We start from the raw sequence: 25886 nt of genomic DNA, 5'->3' as shown, positions 1-25886 counted from the left end.
TAATTTTCCCCCCCCAAGAAAACCCCACCCATGGATATTTAATCAGGATAGCACAGACAGCACTGCTATACAATTCGAACAAGTTACACTGAAATATGTAATTGAAATTTAAAATAGACAAAAATTCAACTGAAAAACACTTACAGGCTCTGTTAAGGTTGTATCTTTTTCCAGGAACTGTACAACACAATAGGCGAGCTAGAATGTAAGTCATATGATTATTTAGTTTAAACAGACACTGTTTAGACATTGCACCATAACTATCACAACTTCTAATGGAAGCACTTCAGATCACGGGCGAACCCAACCCAAAACATCCCTACACAGCCATTTCATATTAGTCCAAACTAAACAAAACAGCAATTAAAGCAGCAAGATATACAGGCCTGCTCTATCTTACAAAAACTTCCCACATACCAAAAATCATCGTTTTTTGCCATCCTAAAAGAAAATTACTTTTAAGCTTGACAGGTATTTCCTTAACTCAGATCCAGTAACCAGGCAGATTTTTCTTTACATCAATTCCTGTATTAACATTCAAAGCTATCATTTTCAAACATCCATATTGGGGTAAAAAAGGCCATACTTTCAGTAAAAAACAAGTTTTAACACAGGTTTGACTGAGCACACATTGCACACTGCTCAAATACTAGACACCTACACCACACAACATTCAGTGTAAGATTACAGGTGAAAGAATTTTAACACATTCCACAGCCACAAGAGATCAGGCAGCTGCTGACCAGCTGAGTGTCCTGTCCCAGTGCAGCAATGGCCAACAAGTGCCTGTGGAAGGGTGTAAGAGGTGGGGAAGCACAATGTCATCAAGCCATCAGCACTGCCCTCCCAGCCTCTAGTGGTTTCTGTGCAGGGGTCTTCTCAGGCCAAGGTGCAATATTTGATGTTATATAATTGCTTAGAGTTTAGTTAATTAGCACATAGTTGAGTAACTAAACGACCATCCCATGCAGAAACCATACACTAATCCTATTACTGAAGCGGTTACAATCCTAGATTCCCATAAGACTGATTTTAAGAAGTCACGGTATTTTTCATTTAGCCATATAAAGCAAAGACAAAATTGTATACATGTGTTACATTTCACTACTCAGGATGCTTGAATTCAAGCATTACTTTTCCTTCTTTTTTTTTAAATCTGTTATGCCAAAGCAGATAATTACAATGCTGTAATTGCAACAGGTCTAATTTATTTCTTTTACCCTTAGGCTATGAATATATTTGTGTAGATTCAAAAAACAGTAAATGCCACACATTAATCTCATAAAATCTTATTTTATATATATATACAGTACAGTATTGCTTTATTGTTCAAAGACACAAAGACTCAAGCTTAATTCAGCTTTAAGGCTTTCACTTTCAAGGGTAGGCTACATTTGCACTGTAGCAACAAAGCAACCAGGCCACTTCGGATTGACAAGCAGATTTAACACTGGCTTGCATCCTTGGGATAACAGGAAACCAGGAACACACAGTGCTGAGTACATGTGCAAAGTGTTTCATAGAGGGACAGAGGAGTGGTCTGGTCAGCAGACCAAACACTACTTTCAGGTACACAGTACAGCTGAATTAATAGGGCCCCTTTCAGGAACCCATGAACTGGATTTAACATATTCCAGAAAAAAAGGACAGCTTGCTGTACTGATCTGTCACTGAGAACACCTTTGGGAGGTGACTGGCCCCTTTTGTATCACTGACTCATTCCAGGGAGCAGCCTATTGCATAGCAATAAACCACAAAGACAAGTGATTTAATTAATTTAAAACTTCATATGAGAATTAGGAATTAACTGAGCTCTTCACTTGATCCTGTTTGTTGACTATACAGTCATAATAATTTCACTTTAATTAAAAACCCATTTCCTTGTATCTTTAGTCTATAAAGAGCTCTATTAGTGAGCTAAGTTACAAGGCAAGTTTTAATTAGCCACAGCAGAATTACTTGCAAGTTTGCATCAAATATATTCAATACTCAAGTGTCATATGTCTGGAAAGGATACAGATTATCCCTCAAATAAAATGCTGAATGTCTGTGGCAAGTATAAGAATCAAAGTCAGATGAAGAGCTGCAGCATTCTGACAGTGTGTCATGGATCTACATAATTTCCAGCTGATCTAGAGAGCTACTATGCATTTCTGCCATTTATAAATGGCAACAAACAAACATTCTCCTCCCCACTCCATCACTGGTATATCTTTAGAAATAAAAAAGCACTTCTGAAATAAGTACCTGGCCATATTCAAAGTTCCTTTAGAAACAGCATTTAGGTTACATAAAAGAAATGACAACAGCATGAGGTCCTCTGATTAAATGAAACTTAAAGTGTGACAAGACTACAAGCAAAAAAGCTTCCCACTTCAGTTGACATGACTTTGAATCACTGTTACATTCTTTCACTTGTAATACATGCTAAATACTACATCCAAATTACCATTTAAATATAAGATCTATAAGATTTTTTTTGCAGTGTGATTGTGTGACTGAATTTGCAAGTATTTTGGAATATTGATACTATAAACACATGCTGTTTTAAAGTTTCATTATTTTCAAATGTAAACACAAAAAACCCCACCACGCTTAGAAATAGGCAAAAGCTTACCTGTGCATGAAACAAAGCTAATCCCTTTGCAGTATGCATGGGAATCAGAACTTTCATAAGGAACTGTTTGTGTTCTGCTTTCAGTGGCAGTGCAAAACCATTGATAATACTGAAAACATGAATAAGCAGGATTTATTTTTAATTAAAAAATATTTTTTCCTAGCAAGTCAAGAATTTCTTTAAGTTCAAGAAACACTCCATTTCCAATTCAGTTTATAAACCTGATTATCTTGAAGCCATGAAATAACACTACATATGCACAACCTTTAAAGTTTTGATATCATGAGAGTTTTAGACTCTCGGTAGGAATATCAGAGAACCACAGTAGAAGACAAATAATACTCATTAGATGAGCTGAAATATTTTTATCATGACCTCCATTAAGTAAAATCATCTACAGTAAGTCTTGCTGTCCAATTGTAAAGCTTAGATGCATCAGAAAGCTGATCCATTTCACCCACCATCAATAGCAACTTGGAGAGAAAAAAAAATAGATGGCATACAATTTTCAACTACTTTAACACTGCAGTTTGAACATTTGTTTTGAGATGTCAAACAACCTTTCCCTTCAAAAACAAAGTTAAAAAGTTTGTCATTGATTCAGTCATCTTATATACAGAACAGACAGAAGTCCTTCAGGAAAAGGTTGGCTTCCTTTTCCCCCTTACATTTTAAGCAAATCTGAGAAAATAATGGCATCCCTTTTGCTTGATTTTCATGAAAGTTTTTCCAAAATAGCTTCACAATGTTTGCATTTTCAGTTAGACCAGAAATATTTATAAAGTTTTCTACCGTGACATGTGTGTGACAATTTTGGAAAAACAGAAAAAACTACCACAGAGAAACTTCAAAGTTAAAAATTAAATTAGTGAAATAATGTAAAAAAAAGTAACAAAAAAACCCCTAGCACTTACAAGGCTTTCCTGAATAGAATCTAAAGAAAACCAGCCTGCTGAGGATTAAAGCATTTCATTCAGCATGCGGGCAAAAATTAACATTCAGTTTCTGAATCAAAGAACAAGTCATCTATCAGATGTAAGATAAGCAAGGGCAGATAGGCCTGACAAACAAGGACCCTTGAGAAACATTTTGCCAGTCATCTTTAAAACTTGCACTGAAAAATGAATAATTTATACTCTGTATCCTAATTTAATACTCATATGGTAACCCAGACAGTATTAGATTATCAGTGACTGCACTTCATCACTTGTTGCTGTAATAATTCTCTTCCCCCTTCATTCCCAAAGCAGAAAAGCTGAAGCAAACACCCACAATAACATGTTATATTTCTTCTGTGTCAGATCAAACTTACCTTCCTAATATCTCAAGAAGTTCAGCAACACCATTGAAGTGCTCTGTTTCATATATAAACCTGGTACCAAAAGAGACAACCATCAAAAATTGAAACAGAAGATCAGAGATTCCAAAGAAATAACACTTAATAAGCTTGAAATATTTGAAAGCCAGACCAAAACTAAACCCAGGTCTTTTATTTCAAGAATAAATCACTGCAGACCCAGACCATAAAGGCAAGACAAAAATATTCCTCAACACAGTCACGCACACACACACAGCATACCTGAGGAAAATGTTGTTTATCTGTTTCCTGATGAATGCTCTTAAACCGAGGAATTTTCCATAAATTCTATGAAGAACTGTCTTTAGGAAATCACGTTCTCGTGGGTCTTCACTATCAAAGAGCTCCAACAGCTTTAAAAATTAAATTTAAATGTATTACTTTCAAAAGACTTGAATTTTGTTTTGTTCCTACCTGATTTGAGTTTTATCTTTAATTTACAAGGTTACATTAGAAAAAATAAAATCACCTTAACTGTAAATTTTGTTTAGATGTCAATAGTATATTTTCAAAGTTACATTTTTAATAAAGGTAGGTTTCTTAATAAACCCATCAGCTTCATTTCCTTCCGAAGCCTGTATACAAAGACACCAAAGCCATTCCAATAACTATTATACTATCAAAATAAAAATAAAATTGCAAGAATGAGATGATCAAACCACAGGTAAGTGGTTTATACTTGCTAAGAAATCAGAATGAATCAAATCTGTATCATTTATTTACAATTTCTTAATTAAGAACCTTTACTAGTAATCTCCAAAAGATACTTATGTCTTGATGGCTAAGCAAAAGTATTCCTATATAAAAGATTTTACAATTAATGAGGTCATAAAATAAGCACAAGATAGCAGAGAATCAGTTAATAATTACCTAATACTGACTAAATGCTGCAAGAAGCTAACAAGACTTTTTGCATGCATTTTTTTTGTAGAAAGTTTTCCAAAGACACAGAAAAGACCATACTCACTTGAAGACATCAAAAAATACTCCAATCACATTACAGAACATTAATTTTGGGGTTTTTTTCCTGCATGTCCAAGTAACAGCATATTCAGAAATGCTAGCTGCCTTGAACAAATTAGTAACTTAACTCAAGCAGTCACTACCATCTCCTGCTCAGCCAATGCCTCTGGTTGGGTATATCTGTACCAAGCAGCACAAGGGACTGGAAACAGCTGTTCAGGAACTTTGTTCAGGCTCATTTCAATTTTATATTTAGAAGGAATTTCTCAAGGTCACTACTCCACCTTTTTTCCCCATATATAGCTAGCTGTTCATTGCACTGTCTTTCCTGCACTCTAGAAAAAGATCAAGTGAAACGTCAGAAACTGAAACTCTGCAACAAGGCTCTTAAGGGCCATGGGTCAATTAGTAAACTGGATAGCCACAGCCAATAGTTCAGCAGCAGCTTCAGGCCTAAATTTTATGGGAAAGTTGAACAAAACCAAGAAGAAGGAAACATCTATAAACAAGAATAGTAGAACCAAATAAGTGGAAATTAAATGCAGTCACTGAAGGTGGGGAGCGAAAGAGTCCATCTATGTTTTCACTTTTCACTGCTGTATTGTGATGGCCTGTCAGCACTCACTCTTCAGATACTGAGCAAACAAATATTTTGACATGGTGGGAAAAAAAAAATCCCCTCTGAGTTCACCTTGAACAAAAATTGCTATGGTATTCTGCAGCATAATTCCTTGAGCAGCTATATTTAATATGAAATCTCACTTCATTTTCTTGTTCATACATTGTTATTTTGCACGGTGAAGCATGATTTTCCTTTACTGTACTTTCCTGTTCTTTCTTATTTGATTCTTCTTCTGTGGTCAGTACAGGACAGTAAAGAGACTGACACTATTTAGACATAAGTTAACAGATGTTGGAAGACATTTCACGTACGGTAAGCACACAAACTTTTTACAGGAAAATAGTTTGCTGCAAGTGATAAATCTATTAAAAGAAACAAACAAAAGCATTACAAAAATGTAATTAGCCCACTGTTGAGTTGACTGAAATTAAGTTAAAAATCATTAAAAACACAACTTGCATTCACAAGTTACAAATATCTTGCACCACAGAGCACTGAGGTTGATACCTCAAAATGAGCTGTTGCTGAAGCTACTAATTACATATAGCCTCTGTGGTATGGTGTGCTGTTTATTTACTGATGGCAGAAACCACTGCTGAAACAATTGAAATTTACCCTGTGGTAACATGAAAACTTTAAACAGCCCATCTGATAAATTATGCTTGAGAGGTGATTTTTAAATCTAGGGGTGGGAAAACTCCCCACTTACCTGCTGTACAAATTTCTGGTCAATATATCGCTTTGCAATGCTAGGCTGAAAATCCGGGCTCTCCAAAAACCTCAGGAAAAATTCATACACCAACTACAAACATTGGAATGAAAATTTTTAAGTTAGTAAGTACACCTTAACACAGATCTCAGCCCTGTCACCACCACCAAAGCCAGTGGGACTATTCACATGTTTAAAAACTACCAAAGGAAATCAAAACCTAACACAACTGCCTAATCACAGCCTCTACCGGAATTTACTGAAGGAATTACAGTAAGTATCAAGAACACTTTAATTCCCTGAAGTGTCAAAGCTTAATAAATAATCTACTGAAAATATCTCTACTGGGCAAAAAACAAGTTCTAAATGTTACGTATGTTCACATTTCCTGCCGCGTTAAGAATTCATCACGTAGAAATAAGATACCAAACACTTGGCAGCAACGAGGGTAAAATTAAGTGCTCTAACATCATATAATTCCTTAAACAGATGAAGAAAAAGCTGCTAAGTGTTCCTGAAATTAAATTTCAGCTGCAAACTCCAAAAATGAAGAGCCACATAATAAAGCTGAATGAATACACAGAAACTGAAAGAGCTAGGCTTAATATTAGGCTTCTATATCCTAGACACTCAATTCTAATAACAAGACCCTCTGCAGATTTATCTTCAATATCTATTATATTTTGTAGCATATTATTTCTGTGAGTTCAAGTCCCCATTCGATACAATCCCAGAACACCCACAGACAAAAAAATTTGTCAGGAGATAGAGCTAGCAAGGGCCTGGGGTAGCATAGGAAGGCATGAAGAGGCCAGAACACAAGTCTCATATTTTGAGGTTCATCAAAAGGCCAAGACACAAAATACTGTCTTTCTGTAACGATGTTAAGATTAATAAAATACATATAAGGCATCTCTTAACTAAGACTGAATTGAGAGGGAAGATCTCGTACATTTAGATTCTATTCAGAGCTGTTTATGTTCTCAATGCTTATTTCATAACTCCATGTTAGTTAAACAACTGATTAGTAATAATACCAAAATGCAATTTAGGTACATAATGCCATCACTGACTGGACTTCTAAATAAAACCCACGCAGAGCTGTGCTCATACTCACAGGCATGTATTTCAACTATTACCCCTCTGAGAGCTCTAATTAAACTGAGAGCCAGCACCTGAGTAATTCATAATTATAATTATCAAGTTCACTTGAGAGAAATGAGTGACAGTAAGTACTTTTATCTAGAACATTTGAGCTGACAGTTACACATAGCCTCAAGGAGGGTGTGCTGCATCTGCAAAGCAGAAACTCGGAAACACAAGTTACCCTTCACTTTCTCCTCCTCTGACAGACTGTAACAAGAGCTTTTCATATCAACAGTTTACATAAAATCACAGAATTGTTAGGGTTGGAAGGGACCTCTGGATATCATCTAGTCCAACGCCCCTGTCGAGGCAGGGTCACCTCAAGCAGGTGACACAGGAACGTGTCCAGGTGGGTTTTGAATGTCTCCAGATGAGGAGAATTCACAACCTCCCTGGGCAGCCTGTTCCAGTGCTCTGCCACCCTCAGTGTACAGAAGTTCTTCCTCATGTTGAGGTGGAAGTTCATGTGTTTTAGTTTATGGCCATTGCTCCCTGTCCTGTCACTGGGCCCCACTGAAAACAATCTGGCACCACCACCCTCTTGACACTTGCCTTTGAGATCCCCTCTCAGTCTTCTCTTTTCTAGAATAAACAGACTCATGTATACAAATTTCATGTAACAGAATTGTATTAAAACCCAAGCTTCCCTGTACAGCCTTAATTTAATAACGCACAGTTGCCAAATAGACAACATAAGACAGAATTTTTAAAAGCTTGGTAATAGACAATCCAATAATGTAATTTTAAATATTACCATACTCCATCCTCCATCTTAGAAAGAGAGCTCAACCATGGATGTTTAATATCTTCATCAAAACAGACAGTGGAAATGAGTGCACCACCACCAAGTCTGCAGATGACACCAAGCTTTGAGCAACCTGATCTACTGCAAAGTGTTCCTTCTCATTGGAAAGGGCTTGGACTAAGGTGATCTTTAATAGTCCCTTCCAATCCAAAGCATTCTATGATTCTACTGACCTTTTTCAAATTAGCAACTAGATAAATTCATTAGTTATTTTCTACAGAAATGGGAAACATATGGCCAGAGGGAAGTTATTAGCACAGCTTCATGGGGATTAATTTGGAATTAAATTTAGTTAAGATTTCTGTAATAACTTGCAATATTAAATATTTCTGTCAAGACTGTTCTTTGTTGTGGTCACTGTGTGATAACCACTTAGACAATATTGGAAGCTACCACAAGTGGAAAAAGAGAGGAAAAAAAAAGTATGTCATGTTACCAATGAGAAAGGACAAGTTGACCCTGAAGGCCTGGAAGAATAAATACAGGATGAAACTCAAGGACTGCAAAGTCACAGTGTTCCACAAAAAAGCTCTGATAAGCATTTGCAAGCCCTCAAGCCAAGAAAGAGTTAACAATAGGATGACTAAGATCCAACTACACAATGAAGCCATGGAAGTGATAGATGAAATCCAGGGATATTCCAGGAAGATACGGACAATATGGAGATGTACAGTACTTCAAATGATTGAGGAAATTTATTAAAACCTGAAAGGATACAGAGAAGTGGCCACTAGAATTGCCATGGGATAGAGCACCTTTCGTAAATGAATACTAAATTGGCATATTTTGTTCTCCCTAAAGGACAGAGGGAGAAAGGACAATTGTGGCTTCTTTCCATGAACAGATACAGTGACTGCAATAAACATCAAGCAGAAGAACTAAGTTAAAACATAATGCTGTGACATCTTTTTACAAGCTGTCCAAGATTACCTTCAAGATATCAACTGTGTATCAAATAACTTTAGAAATCCTTGGGAGCCTTGGAAATATATGAAACTTTCTTTATCCAAGCTATTTCAGGAAGCAAGTTGCCGCGTCCATCTCTGGATAAGCCAGCCTCTCACTTCTCCTGTATCCTAATGTTTGCAAACTTAAAAGCACAACTATCAGCTAGGGGCACCAGAATGGATTCTGGCCACAACAGATCCTACCTAAAGAGACAGGTATGTTCAACTTCGAGTTTAACTGAAGAATTACCATTGGAAACACTAAATCAGGGGAAAGCTGTTGGATTTAGCAGTTTTTGTTCTCAAAAGTGGTCTGCTTGGGTCAAAGAGCTATGAAATACAAATCCTAATAATTCCGTGATTTGATCGTCTTTCTTGCAGGGACCACTAGAATATTATTGCTTTAAGCTACCAATTCCATCAACTGTGCAACTCCCCGAGCTTCAAAAGATATAGGGGCTTTAATGCCAACCTGTTCAACCTAGTTTGGCTCTTACAAACCATCTTAAGCATTGCCTTAAAGCAACATCTTTCAAGTGGCACTCATTTTACTGAAGGTCCAGTTGTGACTACACACTCTGGTAACTTACTAAGTCATTATCTTATGATATTTTAAAGAGAAATGCCAACAGATTCAAGCAGTGAAGAGCAGAGATTCAGATTTTTTCTTTCCCCTCCCAGAAAACTGGCCACCTGACTGTCAGATCAAGATAGAATTCTGAATTTGTTTGCAACTAAGCAGTCACAAATAGAAGTGAGCAAAACATCCCCCCTGCTCCCCACAGTCCTTTAGACTATGCCAAAAATAATAATGCTTTTTGATGGAGGGGAATGGTTGTGCACACCCCCCTTCTTCCACACACAAAATCTGACACTTCCAAAAGCTTTGTGCTCCTGGAGGGCAAATAGTAAGTTATCAAACTCAGTCTTCTACCATCCAGTAGCACATGAACTAAAAGGAAGGAGAAGAAAACACAAACTGCTTCCATTGTACTGTAGTGAGCAACCTATTCCAAGGGCAGCATGAACAACTGATGCAGGAGAGGGAAATCCACAATTAATGACCAGACAGCCTGGTCAACACTCTTTTAGAAAAGGCATGGGAAAAGCTGAAAATAAAATTTCAAGTAACACCACAGGCTATGAACCTCTTTCACTTTCTCTTAGACAAGCCTAAAGCACAAGTGAACTGATCACAAAAATCAGAAGTCCTTTTCAATAAAAAGAAATAGAGTTTAATTATGTCCTGAAGTGAACTGAGCTAACATTTACAAATTTTACTCCTGAGACAGAGGTATTTAAAAGTCAGATGGTGCCACTACTGACTATAAGAGACATTTGCATAGCCCTTGCACCCTCCCACTCTACAAAAATCAAGCCTCTCATCTACTTCAGTTATAGACATTTCTCCTATGAATTAGAAGTAGCCATATATAAGAAAATAATTATCACAGTCTTTAACCTGCAGGTTTTTTCCTGTGATAATTTAACTCTCATGTGGTTTAAGTCTCAAATACTATGCTGAAGACATACTTCTTATAGACAATATTTGAAGTCCAGTTCTTAAGTAAGAGCATTTGTTGGTACAGCAGAACTGTAATATTAGAGGGGCAGAGTAGCATTTTAACTCTCAAGGGGGAAGAGAAAATGGTATGCAGATGTGCAGTAGCTATTAATCTTCTACCCACTACTAGCAGTTGCTACTTCACTTTTACCAGATACTACTTATATAAAATCAGCAATGAACTACCCAAGGTATGAACTTAGATGATTATAACTTTTAATGGTTAATTGAAAATAAAGTAAAATTTGGCAGCATTGCAAGTCAGTCACACAACTGATACAGCAATGCTATAAAAATCATGAGATTGGCACAGAAGTGCAACAACAGAATAACTGACCAACTGTTACCAAACAACATCAATATTGTGAAGTTCTTGCAAGGAGGGAGGGAAGAGGATGGGAAGAATGAGGGGATATCTGTTTCTTGCTCAAAAGACAAATAAGGGGTTTACTCCATTTTTTGTCATTGTCACAAGAAACTCACCTGTTCACATTTAACTTATATTTTATTGAAACCACACTAAAAAGTGGCTCAGTCGCAGAAAAACCTCTTAAGTAAAGAACACTACCTAAAATATCCATATTTTAATACATGCACCACACTTTACAGTGCAATCACTCTTAAAAAAAGAGTATTTAACCAATTTAAGAGAGTTACATTCTGCCATATTTATACATGCTAAAAAAAGCACCACTTCCCCCCCCCAAGTATAAAAACTCAATTGTATTATAAAAGCAATTTTGATGTTCTTACCAAGGGCACAAACTTACTTAAGTATTGACATTTCTTGCCTTACAAGAAGGTTTGAAAATAAAGGAATCACATACCTGTATGTGGGGCCATGAGGCTTCAAGAGTTGGTTCATCTTCTTCTGGATCAAAATCTGGGTTATCACTAGGTGGAAGTGTTCTGAAAATATTAGAACTTATCTGCAAGTAAAAAAAAAAAAAATTGTATCACTGCTTATTTTTCCACAGATCACACTCAGTAAGGTAGTGCTTTTATCCTAAATTCACATGAAACAAAACTGCCTGAAAAAAGAGGAACATAATAACCACATTTGTGATTTTTTTTTTTTCCCTAAACTTCAAAATACAAATAGCCAAGAGTCTGAAAACAGGCCAATGAAAATAATGAGTAACTTTTGTCCAAACCGCTTTACAAGTTTGTAGTTAGACACGGTCATATTTAAAATTTTCCCTGAAACTATGGAAGTTAAAAAAAAATTTGGTTTCCCTATATAAAAAACAATTTTTAACTCTGTGACACCAAGAGCTGAGGTTTTATGTAAGACAACAAATACAGTATGACTAACCAGTTATGATTTAAACAGAGCTCTCTCCATATGTAAGGCAGACAATCCCAAAAATATATCTTATTTCAGGGTTCTTCACTTAACTTCATTTCAAGGTATTTCTGTTTACATTTTTCACTCTTTCACCTTTCCAAAACCTTGAAACATCTTGAAATTTTCAAAGTTAGAAATATGTAACAGTTGTGACTTCTTGATTTCACAAAGAGAAAAAATAGCTACCAAGTTACTTTTAGTAGGATATAGTCACATCAAATCAGTTTCAAAGGGGCAAGTTTAAAAATGTTTCTTCAGGGATTTTTGAAGTATATAAACGTTTGGATAGAAGACCATTCAGATGTCAAAAGAAAAATGTCATCTCTTCCACCAGATATAACATACTAGATTTAAAACCCTTTAATGTGAACAAAAGAGAACATGAAGTTAATTTTGCATTTTCTACTGTTCTTTCAGGAACACGTTTAGGCCAACTTTTCCAATCACCTTTCAAACTCTTTTAGTCCTTGTGATCAAATCTGTTTCAAATAGCTGCTCATCACCCAAGCCTACTAAGCACAAAAGAATATGTCTGACAGTTTGCAGCAAATGCTCCTGCACACCTTCCATGGCGTCTCCAAGGCGTTTGAAGAATCTTGCAAAAAGGAGCTTTTAGAAAAAGATCCTGAAGTCACCCAGCTGGCTCTACACAGAAGAATCAGCTGCCTCATTAAACAAGACACAAAGCTGTTGCATAAACTGACTTTTCCCTTCCTCCCATGCCCTTCATTCTACATCTTGTTGCTGTCTCCTGTTGGGACACAGCAAAGCTGCAGAGCTCCTGCTCTACAGTAGAAGAGCAATGATGTTCGTATGGATGGGCACGACAGCTGTCTCCAAACTTACTGCACAGGAAAAACAAACAAACAAAAAACCCCCCACAAAAAAAGTACAGTCGTCCTTTAATTTTGTAAACACAAGGACTTGGGATTCCAGAGCAAAAGAGCAAGTGCCTGGGGGGGGGGAAAAGGAGGGGGAAATAGGAATCAGAGAATGTTAATTTTAATCAAGCCCAAAAACCAAGATTACAATTCTGGTTCTGTTATTTGCTTTGTCTACTCTTATTAGATAGACAACAAAAAACCCTGCAACATATGAATCAGTCCCCTACAGAAGATGCTTTACCTCTGCTTACAAGTCTTCTGGTTACATCTTCTGAAAATGCATCTCTTTCTAGATGCATCTTGCTGAACTGATCAATCCTTTAAGCACAGAACCTCAGAGTAGTGAATGCAAACATTTCAAGTCCAAAATAAAGGTACCAACTATTAAATATACTTCTGTAGCAGAAACAAACAGCAAGCCTCTCAGCCAGACCTTTAAAAAGGTAACTGTATGATTTTTCAGAGTATTCAGTACTTCCACTATTACCGATCTCCTGAGAATATAACAAATAAATATTAGAATAAACCTTACACCCTTTTTATTTAATAGCCTGTCTCCCTAAAAAAAAAGGGGTTGTTTTCTTTATGTTTGCAATACTTTTGCTTCCTATCTCATTTGCCTATTTCTAAGGCCTTGCTAACAGTATTGATCAAAAACATGGTTTGCGTTAAAACCCCCATTGTTCTTCTGTTGGCAAATTCTTCTCTATATCCTCTTACATTATTTAAAACCTTCTCTTTCTTTCATAAGTGGCATCTTATCCAAAAACTGATTTGAGAAATACAAATCATAAAAGGTTTTTACAGCTGGATAGGTTTCCAGATAATTTAGAAAGCTGATGCTGGGTTTAAGTTTTCCAAAAACGATATCGGAAAATGTGCCAGTTAATGTATTGAGATACAGCAATTATACTTTATTAAAACAAAATAAAAAAAAGTCCCTAATTGTCTGTACACTTATCAAGCATTTCAACATTGAGACACTAGGTTCAGTTCACATTTCTGAGGGTGCAGATTAAGCATACCTGATTGCTTTCAAATTCTCAATTCACAACTCTTCTAACCTGTTAGGACAATCTTATCTACACTGGATTTTTATATGCTGTTGGGGAATGAGGGGAGGTTGATAGGCACAAGGAGATAGAGGAGTAACAGAGAGACCATATGAAGAGAAGGAATGCAGGGAGACTTCCTCATCTGCACAGACCTTGCCTATGCACTGGTCAGGAACAACATTTCCTTTTACTCTTGCTATCTTTAAGAGATTGTTGACTTAGCCTTGCCAAGACTCAGGTGACTCCAAGGAAATCAGGCTGTTTCCTTTGCAAGTTGGAGGAAAGGTGTCTCAGGCCTAGGGGAAGACAAGGGGCTTTGGAAAGAAATTGGTTCTGCTTCTGCCACTGATGCCACTCCGGCTTTTTTCAGGGAATTTCTGTTGTCTCTCAGTCCTTTCCTACCAGTCAGATGATAGCTGGATTTCATTAAGGCCAATTTCTACTTTTGCATCCAAAAAACATTATCCTTCAAACTCTGCCAAAAAACCTCATATGTTTTTTTCTTTTAATGCAGTAACACTGAACAGTCTAAAAACTTAAAAAAAACCCAACCCAAACAAAAACCAAAACAGTAACTTTTAAATCTCATAGAAGTTTTGCTACAAAGAAAGGCCTCAAGTCTGACACACATGTTATTCGGAGGGAGATCCATCCAGAGTTTTTTCTGAAAGCTGGTACTTCGTCCTAATTCACAGCAAAGACCTTTTCTGCTGCCAGTTGCCAGGGAGATTAGAAATACTATTCAGGCTTGGAGGGATCTTTTGTCTCAAGCTCTCAAAAAGCTCTCACTGAACATTTAAGGCCTTCTTCATTTTATGTCATTTTAGGGAAGAAAAGGGGATGGAAATTTGTTATGGAAGGAAAAACAAGCATCCACAGAGCCCAATCATTTGCACAACAACATTAACCTCAAAAGAACAGCTCAACACCACCTTACCACCAAGAAAATAAAACAACTCCAACACAAAAGAAAATCTCCCTTCAACAAGTCAGATGGGGTAGTTAGTATATTCTTTCTTCTAACAAGAGGCTGTAGAGGGCACACAGAATAAGGAAATACTGCAAGGATTCAAGCTTGTTGCCACCAGCATCAAGAAAAAAAACAAGAAGCTTAAGAAGAGGTGAACATACTTTGTCCTGTTATTTTCTTATGTAAAAAATATTTAGGACAGAAACCCAGGTCATTTAAAAAAATGAAACCATAAAACCTCCCCCCAGTGTCCTAGATCTTTTGTAAAACTTAATAAGCAACTGCTGAAACAGCCAAAATGATTGAAAGGGTTTCAATAATCCTAGCCTTTCAGTGTAATGGCAAAACTTCTATGCTTATTTATATTAAAGATCTGATCTTCCCTATCAGCTGCCTGCAAAAAAAAAACCCAAAGAAAATAAACAAACAAAACAAACCTTAAGAAAAAAATAGCTTGTACTGTATGAAGAACTACAAAAGCTGTAGGCTGTATATTTTAATTGGTCTGCTTATGTTCCTGAGAGCTCTTTTAAAGTCAGCATTTTATCTATGTAAACTTAACCAAAGTTTAGAAAACCATTTACCTAAATGCATGGGCACTAAAACCATTCTTTTTACATTTCAAATTTCTAGGAAAAAAACAAATACAAAGTATTTCAGATTATTTTCCAGTGTCCTTCAGTTGTGTTCCCTGTACATGGAGTACAGGCCTATCTAAAACTTCACTAAAGTAGCATTTGAAAATGCATATAAACACCTGGAAAAGTCAGCAGATAACAACCATAAATATTTTGTTGCTTATTGAACGAACCATTCCTAGAAATTGCATGGTACACATCATCCTATGATTTACAACTTCAGCAAGCCACTTAGGCTACTCCAGCACAGCTCTCCAAGGCCAAAACAGTAACAAACAGCCATATCAAGTATTTACAAAGTAGAGCTGCTTTCTTACACGGATAAGCCTTTCTGCTGTCACTAGTACCTGCATGAATCTTTACCAAAAAACTTCAGCCTAACACTCCACCGCAGCTTGTAAACAAAGACAGGCAAGCATCAATATATTGCCATTTTCTGATTGAGAACAACTTTAAAGCTTACCCAGACTCCAAGCATCTGCAATGTACCAGTTTTTTCATTTTAATTAACCTGAATGAATCATGTTTCAGCTAATAATTAAAACTTACAAGTTGTTTGTTTTTACAAGCCTTTCTAAGCCAAATTATCATTAACAAATTACATTATACTGTATAAGCAGAATAACCAGCAGCAATTCTGAGTTAAATGCCACAAGAATCACAAACTGATTAAGATATTTTATTAAAATTCAAACTATAACGTGAGCATTCTACTTACCATTTTCACTATGTCAGCATAAGCTGATTCAACAATCACTCCACGATTTGTTGAAACATATTCAACCAGTTCATTCAGTGTTGCTCTCTTAATTTCTTTGCTTTTCAGGTCTGAAACAGAGTCCATGAAGTCAAAGAGGACACAACACTGTTGCAGCTTCTGACAAAAAAGATCTTGCTGCTCATTGAAGGTGGCATCTATAAAAAAAAAAACAAACAAAACACAACCCTTAAGTCTAAAGAAGCAAATACAGGATTTCTAAATCTATGTTGTTGACAAAAATTTGCATAGCTATGACTGGGTTTTCTTTAGTATGGGGAATAGTATGCTCTGTAGCTAGGAAATCAATAAGCAATATTGTCAAAACTGAAAATGTGTGTTTGAGTATGTTAGAATGAAAGACCCACCACTCACAACTTTTGGTACATGCAAGACATAACAGACAAACATAGGGCAGTAAATATATTTACAGAAAATCAGTGCCTGAATCAACTTCATTTGAAATGCATTGACATTGATAAGTCCCAACTCTCCCCCACCAAAAGTCATACACAGAAGCAGTGCATCATACTAACCTTTCATTCATCCGATTTGTCTCATTCTGTTCCCTAATCCTCTATTATGTAACCTGCTTAAAAGCTGTAAAATCTGCTTTGAAGGAACCTTGTCTTTTTACCCCAATGCAAAATGCTTCACATACTTTTGACATCATGTGATGAATGTTTCTCTTAAGAATCAACTCCAATATTTCTAAAGGATTAACCCTGAATGTTAATGCTTTGGTCTAAATAATTTATTACAATCTTAGTCATGTAAGGGTTTTCCAGATTTTTTGGCCTATTAAGACAATGTGTTTGGCTATGACATGACATTTTCATTTTAGAGCACAGTACCCCTATAACCTGATAAAAGCAAAGTTTCCCCATTAGCATTTCACATTAACTCCAAAAAAGATGGATTACTAAGCACTACACACTTTAAAAATTTAATACATCCTTAATATGTTGTAACTGTTCCAAAGTTGCATGAACACAACAAAAGCAGTCATGGTTTTAACTGAAAATTTAGTTTAATGTGCCTTTTGTTCTTGTTTTAATTATTTGTTGGGGGTTCAAAGCCACTTTGGCAATGTAGCATCACCTCATCTATCAGCCAGTTGAGACTTCACTTGTTCTGTGAAAAAAGCCTGTATTTCCAATTTTATCTCCAAATAAAGAATGTTCTCCCCCCCCGAAGAATTTTCAAGATAGGTCTATAGCCAGACTATATCCCTTAGCAATATTGCAGTGAGTGAATGATGCTAATAGCACTGATGTTCAATCACAAAGAAATTATCAAGACAAGAAAAAGGCAACTACATTGGAACACTGAGTACTGAAAATCTTAAGTCTCACTTTAAAACCTGAACAAATCACAAAAAATCTCTCACGCTTCTCTTTGTTTCAAAATGATTCTAATTGAACAAACTTCATTTTAAGATCGCACCTTTACCAATTCAGACACTCTTTGGTAATGCCAGTTTCTCAAGTTTCTTACCAGAACACCTTTCATTTAGTGGCTGGAACAACAACAGTAAAAACTTGGGTTTAGCACTGAGTTATTATCTGATAGAATTCTTTCATTTCCATAAGCAAAAAGTAATTGCTACAATGGACTGACACGCCTCCACTGTAATTCAAACTGCTCGCTCTGCCCTGAAAATTCCGACTCCAGAATTCTGTATTGTATTCCCTTTCCCCACCTGACAGCTACGATCCTATTAGCTGAGCATAACAACTTCAGTGAGCTTTTGAAAAAGCCAGCAATTACTACTCCCTCATGAAGAACAATTTACTTTTGAATGTCAATTCTGCAATTTTAACCGCTTTTCTTTTGAATAAAAAGCCTTGCAAGATGCTTATTTTGCTCAGATAACTACAAAGACACGAATTGTTACACTCTGCAAAATAATGAACATCAGCTGTAAAAACATTTGTAAGTTACATAACATTTCAGTTCAGATCTTCTAATATTCTAGAGCGGATTGCATGAGTAAGTATTGTATCATAGCAACAAAGCAATAACAGTGACATGCTGAGGATAAAATCCAAAAAGCCTAATTTAAGGAACCGACACAGGGAGGACAGCTTTTTTTGCCGCTGGCACCAAGCTGATATCCAGACTAACACAGGAGTCAAGCCTGCTTGTTTTTCCTCACTACAAACTTAACTATACTCCAAGCTACAAAGGTCTCGCAGTGAGACACAGCTAATACAGAGTAGTTAGTTGATGATAAAAAAAAAAAAAAGCAAAATTTACCTAGAGGTTTCAAAAACCAGCAGACAGCATCCGAATACTTCTAACAGTGGTTAAAACAGACTAAAGATCTCAGGTTAAAAGCCAGTAACAGGAATTCAGACAAAATAACTAAATCACTACCTTCCCTAGAATATCAAAGGAATTCCTGCATTAGCCACTTTTAGTTAGATACCAGAATATCAGGGAATCTCTCTCCTGCCATGAATCACCAGTCCATTTCATTAGCAACCTGATCTATCTCAATTAGATAAATCTGCCCCAAGTGAAAAACCGGCCCATTACTCTGTTTTGTTGTTCTTAAAACATTTAAAGTAAAACCAAAAGAAATATTTTCTTCTACACACACATTTTTTTTCATACTTATAAGGGGAATAATAATTATTTTATCATCTTACTATTTTACTGATCTGAAAGAAATTAAAATTATGTGCAACCAGGATAATAAATAAGGTAACGAGAGCCGGTTCTGTTATATCAGCACAACCTGGCTGCGTGTGCTCAATCTCTGCTTGGCACACTGCACATTTGTCCCAGGAATGTTATGAGAGGTACCATGGGAACCACTAAGTGATTGGGGAAAATTTGTTTGTCAGATAGTGCTCCTAAATTCTCAAAGCGTTGTCTTTAAGTATCCCAGAACAGTGGAAGCTAGACAACTCTATCCCACAATAAAAATCATATAATAATAGTCTGTTCTAGTTCTTTGAATAAAATAAACTACGCCACTACAATTGCATCAACACTGCACCTTTTATCTTTAGTAGTTTAACAATCCATGACGTGATTTTTAAGCCAGTTTCCATCTAATATCTATCAAGATTTACACCATACATGTGAAATTCAAAATAATTGCTATTCTTCAAATGCCCTAAATACCATAAGGACCATAGAAGATAAATTAAGTTCAAAGTAGACAGTGGATGCCTCAATGAAACAACCCCAAATCAAGTATGATGGTGGGAAATCCTGAAGACAAAAACTTAACATCCAGCACCAAAAGAATTATTGCAAATTATGATCCACTTTAACCATGACTCTTTCTCGCCTCTGGTAATTTCCATGATGGATAGTAAAGTGTTTGTACCTGATTAAAACTGTTAATTTGATTGTTGCACTTCATAATACTGAAATTCTCAACAGACTATTTCTACTGTTTACAAAAACTCCATCATTACAGACACACATATCAGCCACAATATCAAGGAATAAAATTTACAAGGAAGTTGACCTGGAAGTTCATCCTGAGCAGAAGTTATTAAACATTAAACTGCATGATTGTACAGATTTGTCTCTAAACTGAATGCTTTCAAACTTATAAGGTCATCAATGCAAATCTAAGCATGAAATATTGAGTTTAGAGATTAATCTTTCCAGGAAAGGCCCAAATAAAACACAGATAGGGAAAGAGTTCACAATCACAGAGCCACCTCACTGGTAGCTACAAATTGGAGCTACAAACAGCACTGGATCACTGGCCCAGGCACTACAATGATGTCTTCCTACAGGATATTTATCTCCTATATTTACAGGCCTTTCTGCCAGAAAGAAAAGATAGATACTTCTCCTTTCTCATCAATTTTTTACCCAAGACCTTCAGTACAAAGCCAGAGAACCTAACATAATCCTTGCTTCAGCAGCAGAAACCAGACTCTAAAGCCGCAAAACCTCTCTCAGCTACACAAATAGCAAGTTCAAAAATCATACTTTCCCTGCCAATGCAAAGTAAACCCTCTCAATCATTTCCAACAATTTTCCCTTTTTTTTTTTTTTAAAGTATCTCTAATTAAATATTTCTACTTTTTCCTGAAGAAGCTAACCCAGGAAGATGCAGAAGCCAGAGAAACAACCAATAAGTTTTTCCTCTGACAGCCTCTTAAAGCAGTTCACACACAGCCCTTTCAGGCACTTAGAGGACAATGACACTATGGAATAAAGTACCACACATGCCGTACTCCTTAGAGTAAATTGAACTTGGTGACAATCCTACACTTCTACATAATTCCCTGACAAACTGAATACATGACAAGGATCACGTTGTATTCCACTGTGCAAAGTTTAGCAATTAGTGCCTGTTGTCTGGTTCCATTTCCTATGCTGTGTGCAGCCATACTCAATGGTGGAGGGATCTGCTAGAGCAGAATGAAGCCTTAACACTGACATGGAGAGAGGAGCACATGCATGTACTGAGACACCAAATCTTTGGGTTTGGGGTTTTCTTTACATCAGTAAGTTATCAGCACTGTTGTGCAGCCTGATCTTTTCAGAGACACCATTACTCTGAAAAGCAGTTGGTCTGATAAACTCTGCCCTAACCTACAGAAACCAAGAACAGGGACTCCAATTTAACCTCAACTTTATTTCTGTCCTGGAGGGTTCTTGTGTATGTTATTGTTGTGATCTCTCTTAGCATCAGTGTCACTGTTGATGTTACAGGCACAGTAAAGCATCTTTACGAGATGCAGTTTTGATGCAATTGATGTTACAACAGGAGACTGAGCATGTTTCCAGGTTCTCAGAAATCTCCATCTGCAGCCTGACAGGCAGCAAAGCAGTTGGGTGGCAACAAGGAGAGGGGTGTCTCCCTGCCACCCCCTTGCCATTTATTCCTCCCTTCCTCTTCTGTTCCCAGTCACATCCATCCATCAACACTGGCTCTGGAACTTGTCAAGCTCTTCCATAAGCTGCTTTAACTCAATAACATGGTCATATTAGTGAGGTTAAATGGCTTCTGGAGGGGCCTGATGCACATCAGCTCTCACACAGGATGAGAGCTGGGAGCAGAAACTCTGCAGTGAGCTGCTAAGTTTATCATCTCCTGTGGAAGCACTTCATCCAACTATAAAGGCATGAGATAATGTGTAGGTAGGCTTTTTCAGTGAAGTTAGACACTTTTGGGGAATAATACATTTTTAGGGTTTTGTTTTATTGTGGGTTTTGGTTGATTTTGTTTTATATCACTTAAAGCTCCTTTTTAATGAAAAATTTGGCCCCTGTATAAAATCTCATGGTGTAGTTGACTACACTGGTAGTGTATAACATTCCCCAGTAACTCCATACACCCATAACAGATTTTCCCACAATTCCAGCTTTTGGTAGATCAACAACCCAACTGATACTGATGGGACAACTCAGACGAGTGCTCATGCAGCACTTTGGGCATCCAAGGAACCTTTTCATCAGATTTTCCACATAGAAATAAACTTTGTCACCCTAAGGAATAAGTACCATTATTTAGTAGACCAGGACTGTAGGTTTTTCTTCTTCCCCCTCTATTCTGGGTTCAACAGCATGCATTTTCAAATTACCTGTTACCTCAAAATCTACAGCTGTTGCTGGGACTCTGGAAGGGGCTAAGTTCTTTTGCATGTCATCAGTAATCAGAGCTCTGACTTTCCAGGACAGATAAGGGAATCAGACAGAGCAACCTTACGTATCTTTAAAGTTAACCAGTCCTTATACAATAGTAGGTTTGTTCACTAGAGAAGAAGGTTTGGAAGACAATGAAGTAAAATGGTATTTTCCATCACTATTGAAAGGAAATTTATACTACCTATAGGAGATTTTAAAAAAAATACTTGGCACAGAATTAAAGGTACAGAAGGCATGTTGGTCAATCCTGTCTAGGACCCGTGGGCTCATACACTTAACCTCTTCATTTCAGAAATCAGAAAGTCTGCAAAGGTGCAATCAAGATAACAAGCTGAGCTTCTCCTGTACTTCCATCTTTAGGTAGACTATTCTGCAGATGGTCATCAGGCAAGACTTGCACTGAAGCATCCACATAAACAATACTTCAAAACACAGCAGTGCTCAACTATCCCTATAGCACACATTTCACCCAAGTTAACGTACACCCTTCTCCCATCAATTATGCAAAGTCAAATTCAAAGTGGCAAAAACATCCACCTAAAAATCATACCACCATCCAAGGAAATATGTTTTCTTTTGAAATAGCTGAAAAAAAAGTCATAAATTTTGCTTATTAGAATATTCTGGATTTAAGATTAGTTTTGTGATACATGCCAGGGAAGGAAAAAAAAAAAAGAATTCATATATTAAATGAGAATAACAATCAACAGTGAATTTTATTCACACATTGCATTGTGGTTTACAGAGTTAGTTACAAGTCTAAACTATGGATAATTTTGAAGTCACTTAATAAAAATACTCCTGGAAAGCCATCTCACATCCAATAACAGATATTGTTTGTTCAGAGTCTCATCTGCTGCTCCACATGGCCAGCAGTTGACCTCAACAAATCAGTCCAGAAAATCTGAAAAGCCCATGCTGATCTAACAACATCTGTCACAAATTCTGTGACATGACTTCTTGCAATGATAATAAACTGCAAGTGTCTTATCTAGATTATAAGAAAGCTTGGAAGACAGTACAAACAATCTCATATAGTTAAGAGTCTCCAGCTACTACCATGTTAAATCCCTTGATTTTAATTAAGTTTTGAGTTGGTCAAGACACTTTGGACAGTAAAAAAGTACCCTGCTGAAATGCTTTCATATTAATAGCCCTATTTCCTACTGTCTAATTACAGAAGACAACACGCAGTCAGATGCAAAAAGTAACAGAAATTATCCTCTTGGTCCTTAAAACATTAGATAGCAAGACTCTAGAAACCAGGCCTGCCACAATTCATTTCTACCATACTTCCTCAAAAAGGAGAATTAAAGCACCACTGATTCTTTAAACAAACAAAAAAAGACTCACCAAGCATACCCACCAGTGAAACAGGGACAAAAAACACCCTAAAGTCACCCTTAACAAAGCGTACAACTTGAACAATACAAAGGTTTCCTCAAGAGCATACCAGCAGTTCAGAATCTAACTGAAATTCAGCTCCATGCAACAACAATTATAAAGAAAAACAGAAAAAAATTTTGTCCAGTGACATGACACAGTTGAATCAATGCTGCTTTTGAAAGTACTGAGAAGTTGGGCAATTTGCATATGGTCAACCATATGAAGTTTTGTACAGAGTGATACTATATTTACCAGAACAGGCAAATAAGTTTCACTTCTTACACAGCTGAAGCATATGTTTTCAAAAAACAATTACCTTACTACCAAAACAATTACCCCCTAGTCCTCTTGTATATGAAACAAGCTTTCTCTCATCTGTAAGTCAACTATTATGTTCCCCAATGCATTCACTCATGTTTTTGGCATACACTGCAACTGTATTTGCTGTCTTCATTTAAAACCCATCAAGCAGTTTCAGTGACTGATCATATGCCACGGTAGGTCTATTTTGAATATATCCAGAGCCTCCAAGAGCTCGGCATTCTCTCCTGCATGCAAGACATTAGCCCAAATAATCATTTCACTGACTTGACAAAGGTCAAATAGCTCATGATTATTAAGTAACCGTGATCCTAAAATTAATTTAAATTAGGAACCCTGACTCTTTAAGGAAGATACTGCTAAATTTAAGGTCAATAAATCCTAGCACAGAATTAAGATGCACAGCCAAGTCATTAAACTGGGAAAAGGGGAGAGCAATTTATGTCTTGGATGGGAAATTGTTTCTCAGAAGATGTGAATATCAGATGGATGGCAAACTTTAACTTAAAATTACAGAAGTTGACACAAAGAATTAAAACTGTTTTCCCAAAACAGAAAAGACAACTCCTAAACAGCTTTTGTTATATTGAAATGCAACAAAGGTTTTTGTTATGGTAAAGCAGAGATGCTTTCAAAAAATCCTCCTAAAAAGAAGGCATAAGAAGGTCAAAGCCCTGAGTATGTAAACAGGTCCTCTCTTTAAAGTCTAACTCAGGTTACATACATTGTATTAGCCACAAGGTGAAGGCACCCAGAGAGGCTGGCACACGGCAACTTGTTCCTGCTACCTCACTCCTGTGCCAGGAAAATTCACCACTAGCAAGACCCAAGAGACCCTACAAAAATGGAAAGAGACAACAGACCAAGCTTCTGAGACTGTCAAATCAAAAAGATCAGAAAGGACAATCAGTATGATGCTCCATGTTCCTGACACAAATTGTTAATTATACTTTTCCCCAAGTGGAAGCACTTACCCTTAAGGAATACTCTCTGAAGTGTAAGAGTTCAACAAAGTTTTGGATTGTTGCACGTAATTCTGAAGATGTAATATCACCATTCAGGTTGTGATAAGGAGCACTCAAGCATTTCACAACTAACCTGCTAAGAATTAAAAGAATAACCTGAGCAGCTCTGCTCCCTATTTTACCTCACATTAGCTGTAGTGCTCTGCACCTACGTTACCAGGGAATAAAGAGAGATGAAAAGCAGGTGACAACAGCTGCATGCCACACAGGCTCAGCTTAATACACATTATACAGGACTGCACTAAAAACATTTTTGATTCATAGGAACCTGAGCTCTCTGCTATGAAACCAAATCTATTTGCACTTTCTAAGTTTGAAAGCACAGAAATTGTATTTACAATTTTCATAGAATCATAGAATCAGCTGGGTTGGAAGGGACCTCTGAGATCATCAAGTCCAACCCTTGATCCAACCCCGCTGTGGTTACTAGACCATGGCACTAAGTGCCATATACAGTCTCATCTTAAAAACCTCCAGGGACGGAGAATCCACCACTTCCCTGGGCAGCCCATCCCAATGCCTGATTACCCGCTCTGTAAAGAATTTCTTCCTAATATCTAACCTAAACCTCCCTCTTGTCTTCCTGAGAGCTGCCTGGGAGAAGAGACTGACCCCCACCTGGCTACAACCTCCTTTTTCAGGTAGTTGTAGAGAGTGATGAGGTCTCCCCTGAGCCTCCTCTTCTCCAGGCTGAACAGCCCCAGCTCCCTCAGCCTCTCCTTACAGGACTTGTGCTCCAGTCCCTTCACCAGCCTTGTTACTCTTCTCTGGACCTGCTCCAGCACCTCAATATCCTTCCTGAACTGAGGGGCCCAGAACTGGACACAGTACTCCAGGTGTGGCCTCACCAGTGCTGAGTACAGGGGAAGAACCACTTCCCTAAACCTGTTGGCCACACTGTTCCTGATCCAGGCCAGGATGCCATTGGCCTTCTTGGCCACCTGGGCACACTGCTGGCTCATGTTCAGCTTCCTGTCAATCCAAACTCCCAGGCCCCTTTCTGTCTGGCTGCTCTCCAGCCACTCTGTGCCCAGCCTGTAGCGCTGCAGGGGGTTGTTGTGGCCAAAGTGGAGGACCCGGTACTTGGCCCTGTTGAACCTCATCCCATTGGAATCAGCCCAGTCTGTCCAGGTCCCTCTGCAGA

General features: G+C 37.2%; 1 protein-coding gene across 1 annotated transcript in view; it reads right to left on the bottom strand.

Annotated features, from left to right (window-relative positions):
• Positions 1-25886, bottom strand: part of PPP2R5A (protein phosphatase 2 regulatory subunit B'alpha) — a 45006-nt gene that overhangs the window by 9293 nt on the left and 9827 nt on the right. The window contains exons 2-8 of the mRNA XM_027681648.1: positions 16344-16540; positions 11558-11659; positions 6269-6361; positions 4197-4327; positions 3930-3989; positions 2618-2726; positions 145-198 (exon numbers count right to left, since the gene is read on the bottom strand). Of these exons, the coding sequence (XP_027537449.1) occupies positions 145-198; positions 2618-2726; positions 3930-3989; positions 4197-4327; positions 6269-6361; positions 11558-11659; positions 16344-16540 (746 nt within the window). The remainder of the gene's footprint in view (positions 1-144; positions 199-2617; positions 2727-3929; positions 3990-4196; positions 4328-6268; positions 6362-11557; positions 11660-16343; positions 16541-25886) is intronic.

The sequence above is a fragment of the Neopelma chrysocephalum genome, unplaced genomic scaffold (genome assembly GCF_003984885.1).
Source record: "Neopelma chrysocephalum unplaced genomic scaffold, ASM398488v2 Primary Assembly neopelma1_61b, whole genome shotgun sequence".
In the NCBI taxonomy this organism is placed as follows: Eukaryota; Metazoa; Chordata; class Aves; order Passeriformes; family Pipridae; genus Neopelma; species Neopelma chrysocephalum.
This window is presented reverse-complemented; position numbering and strand designations above follow the sequence as displayed.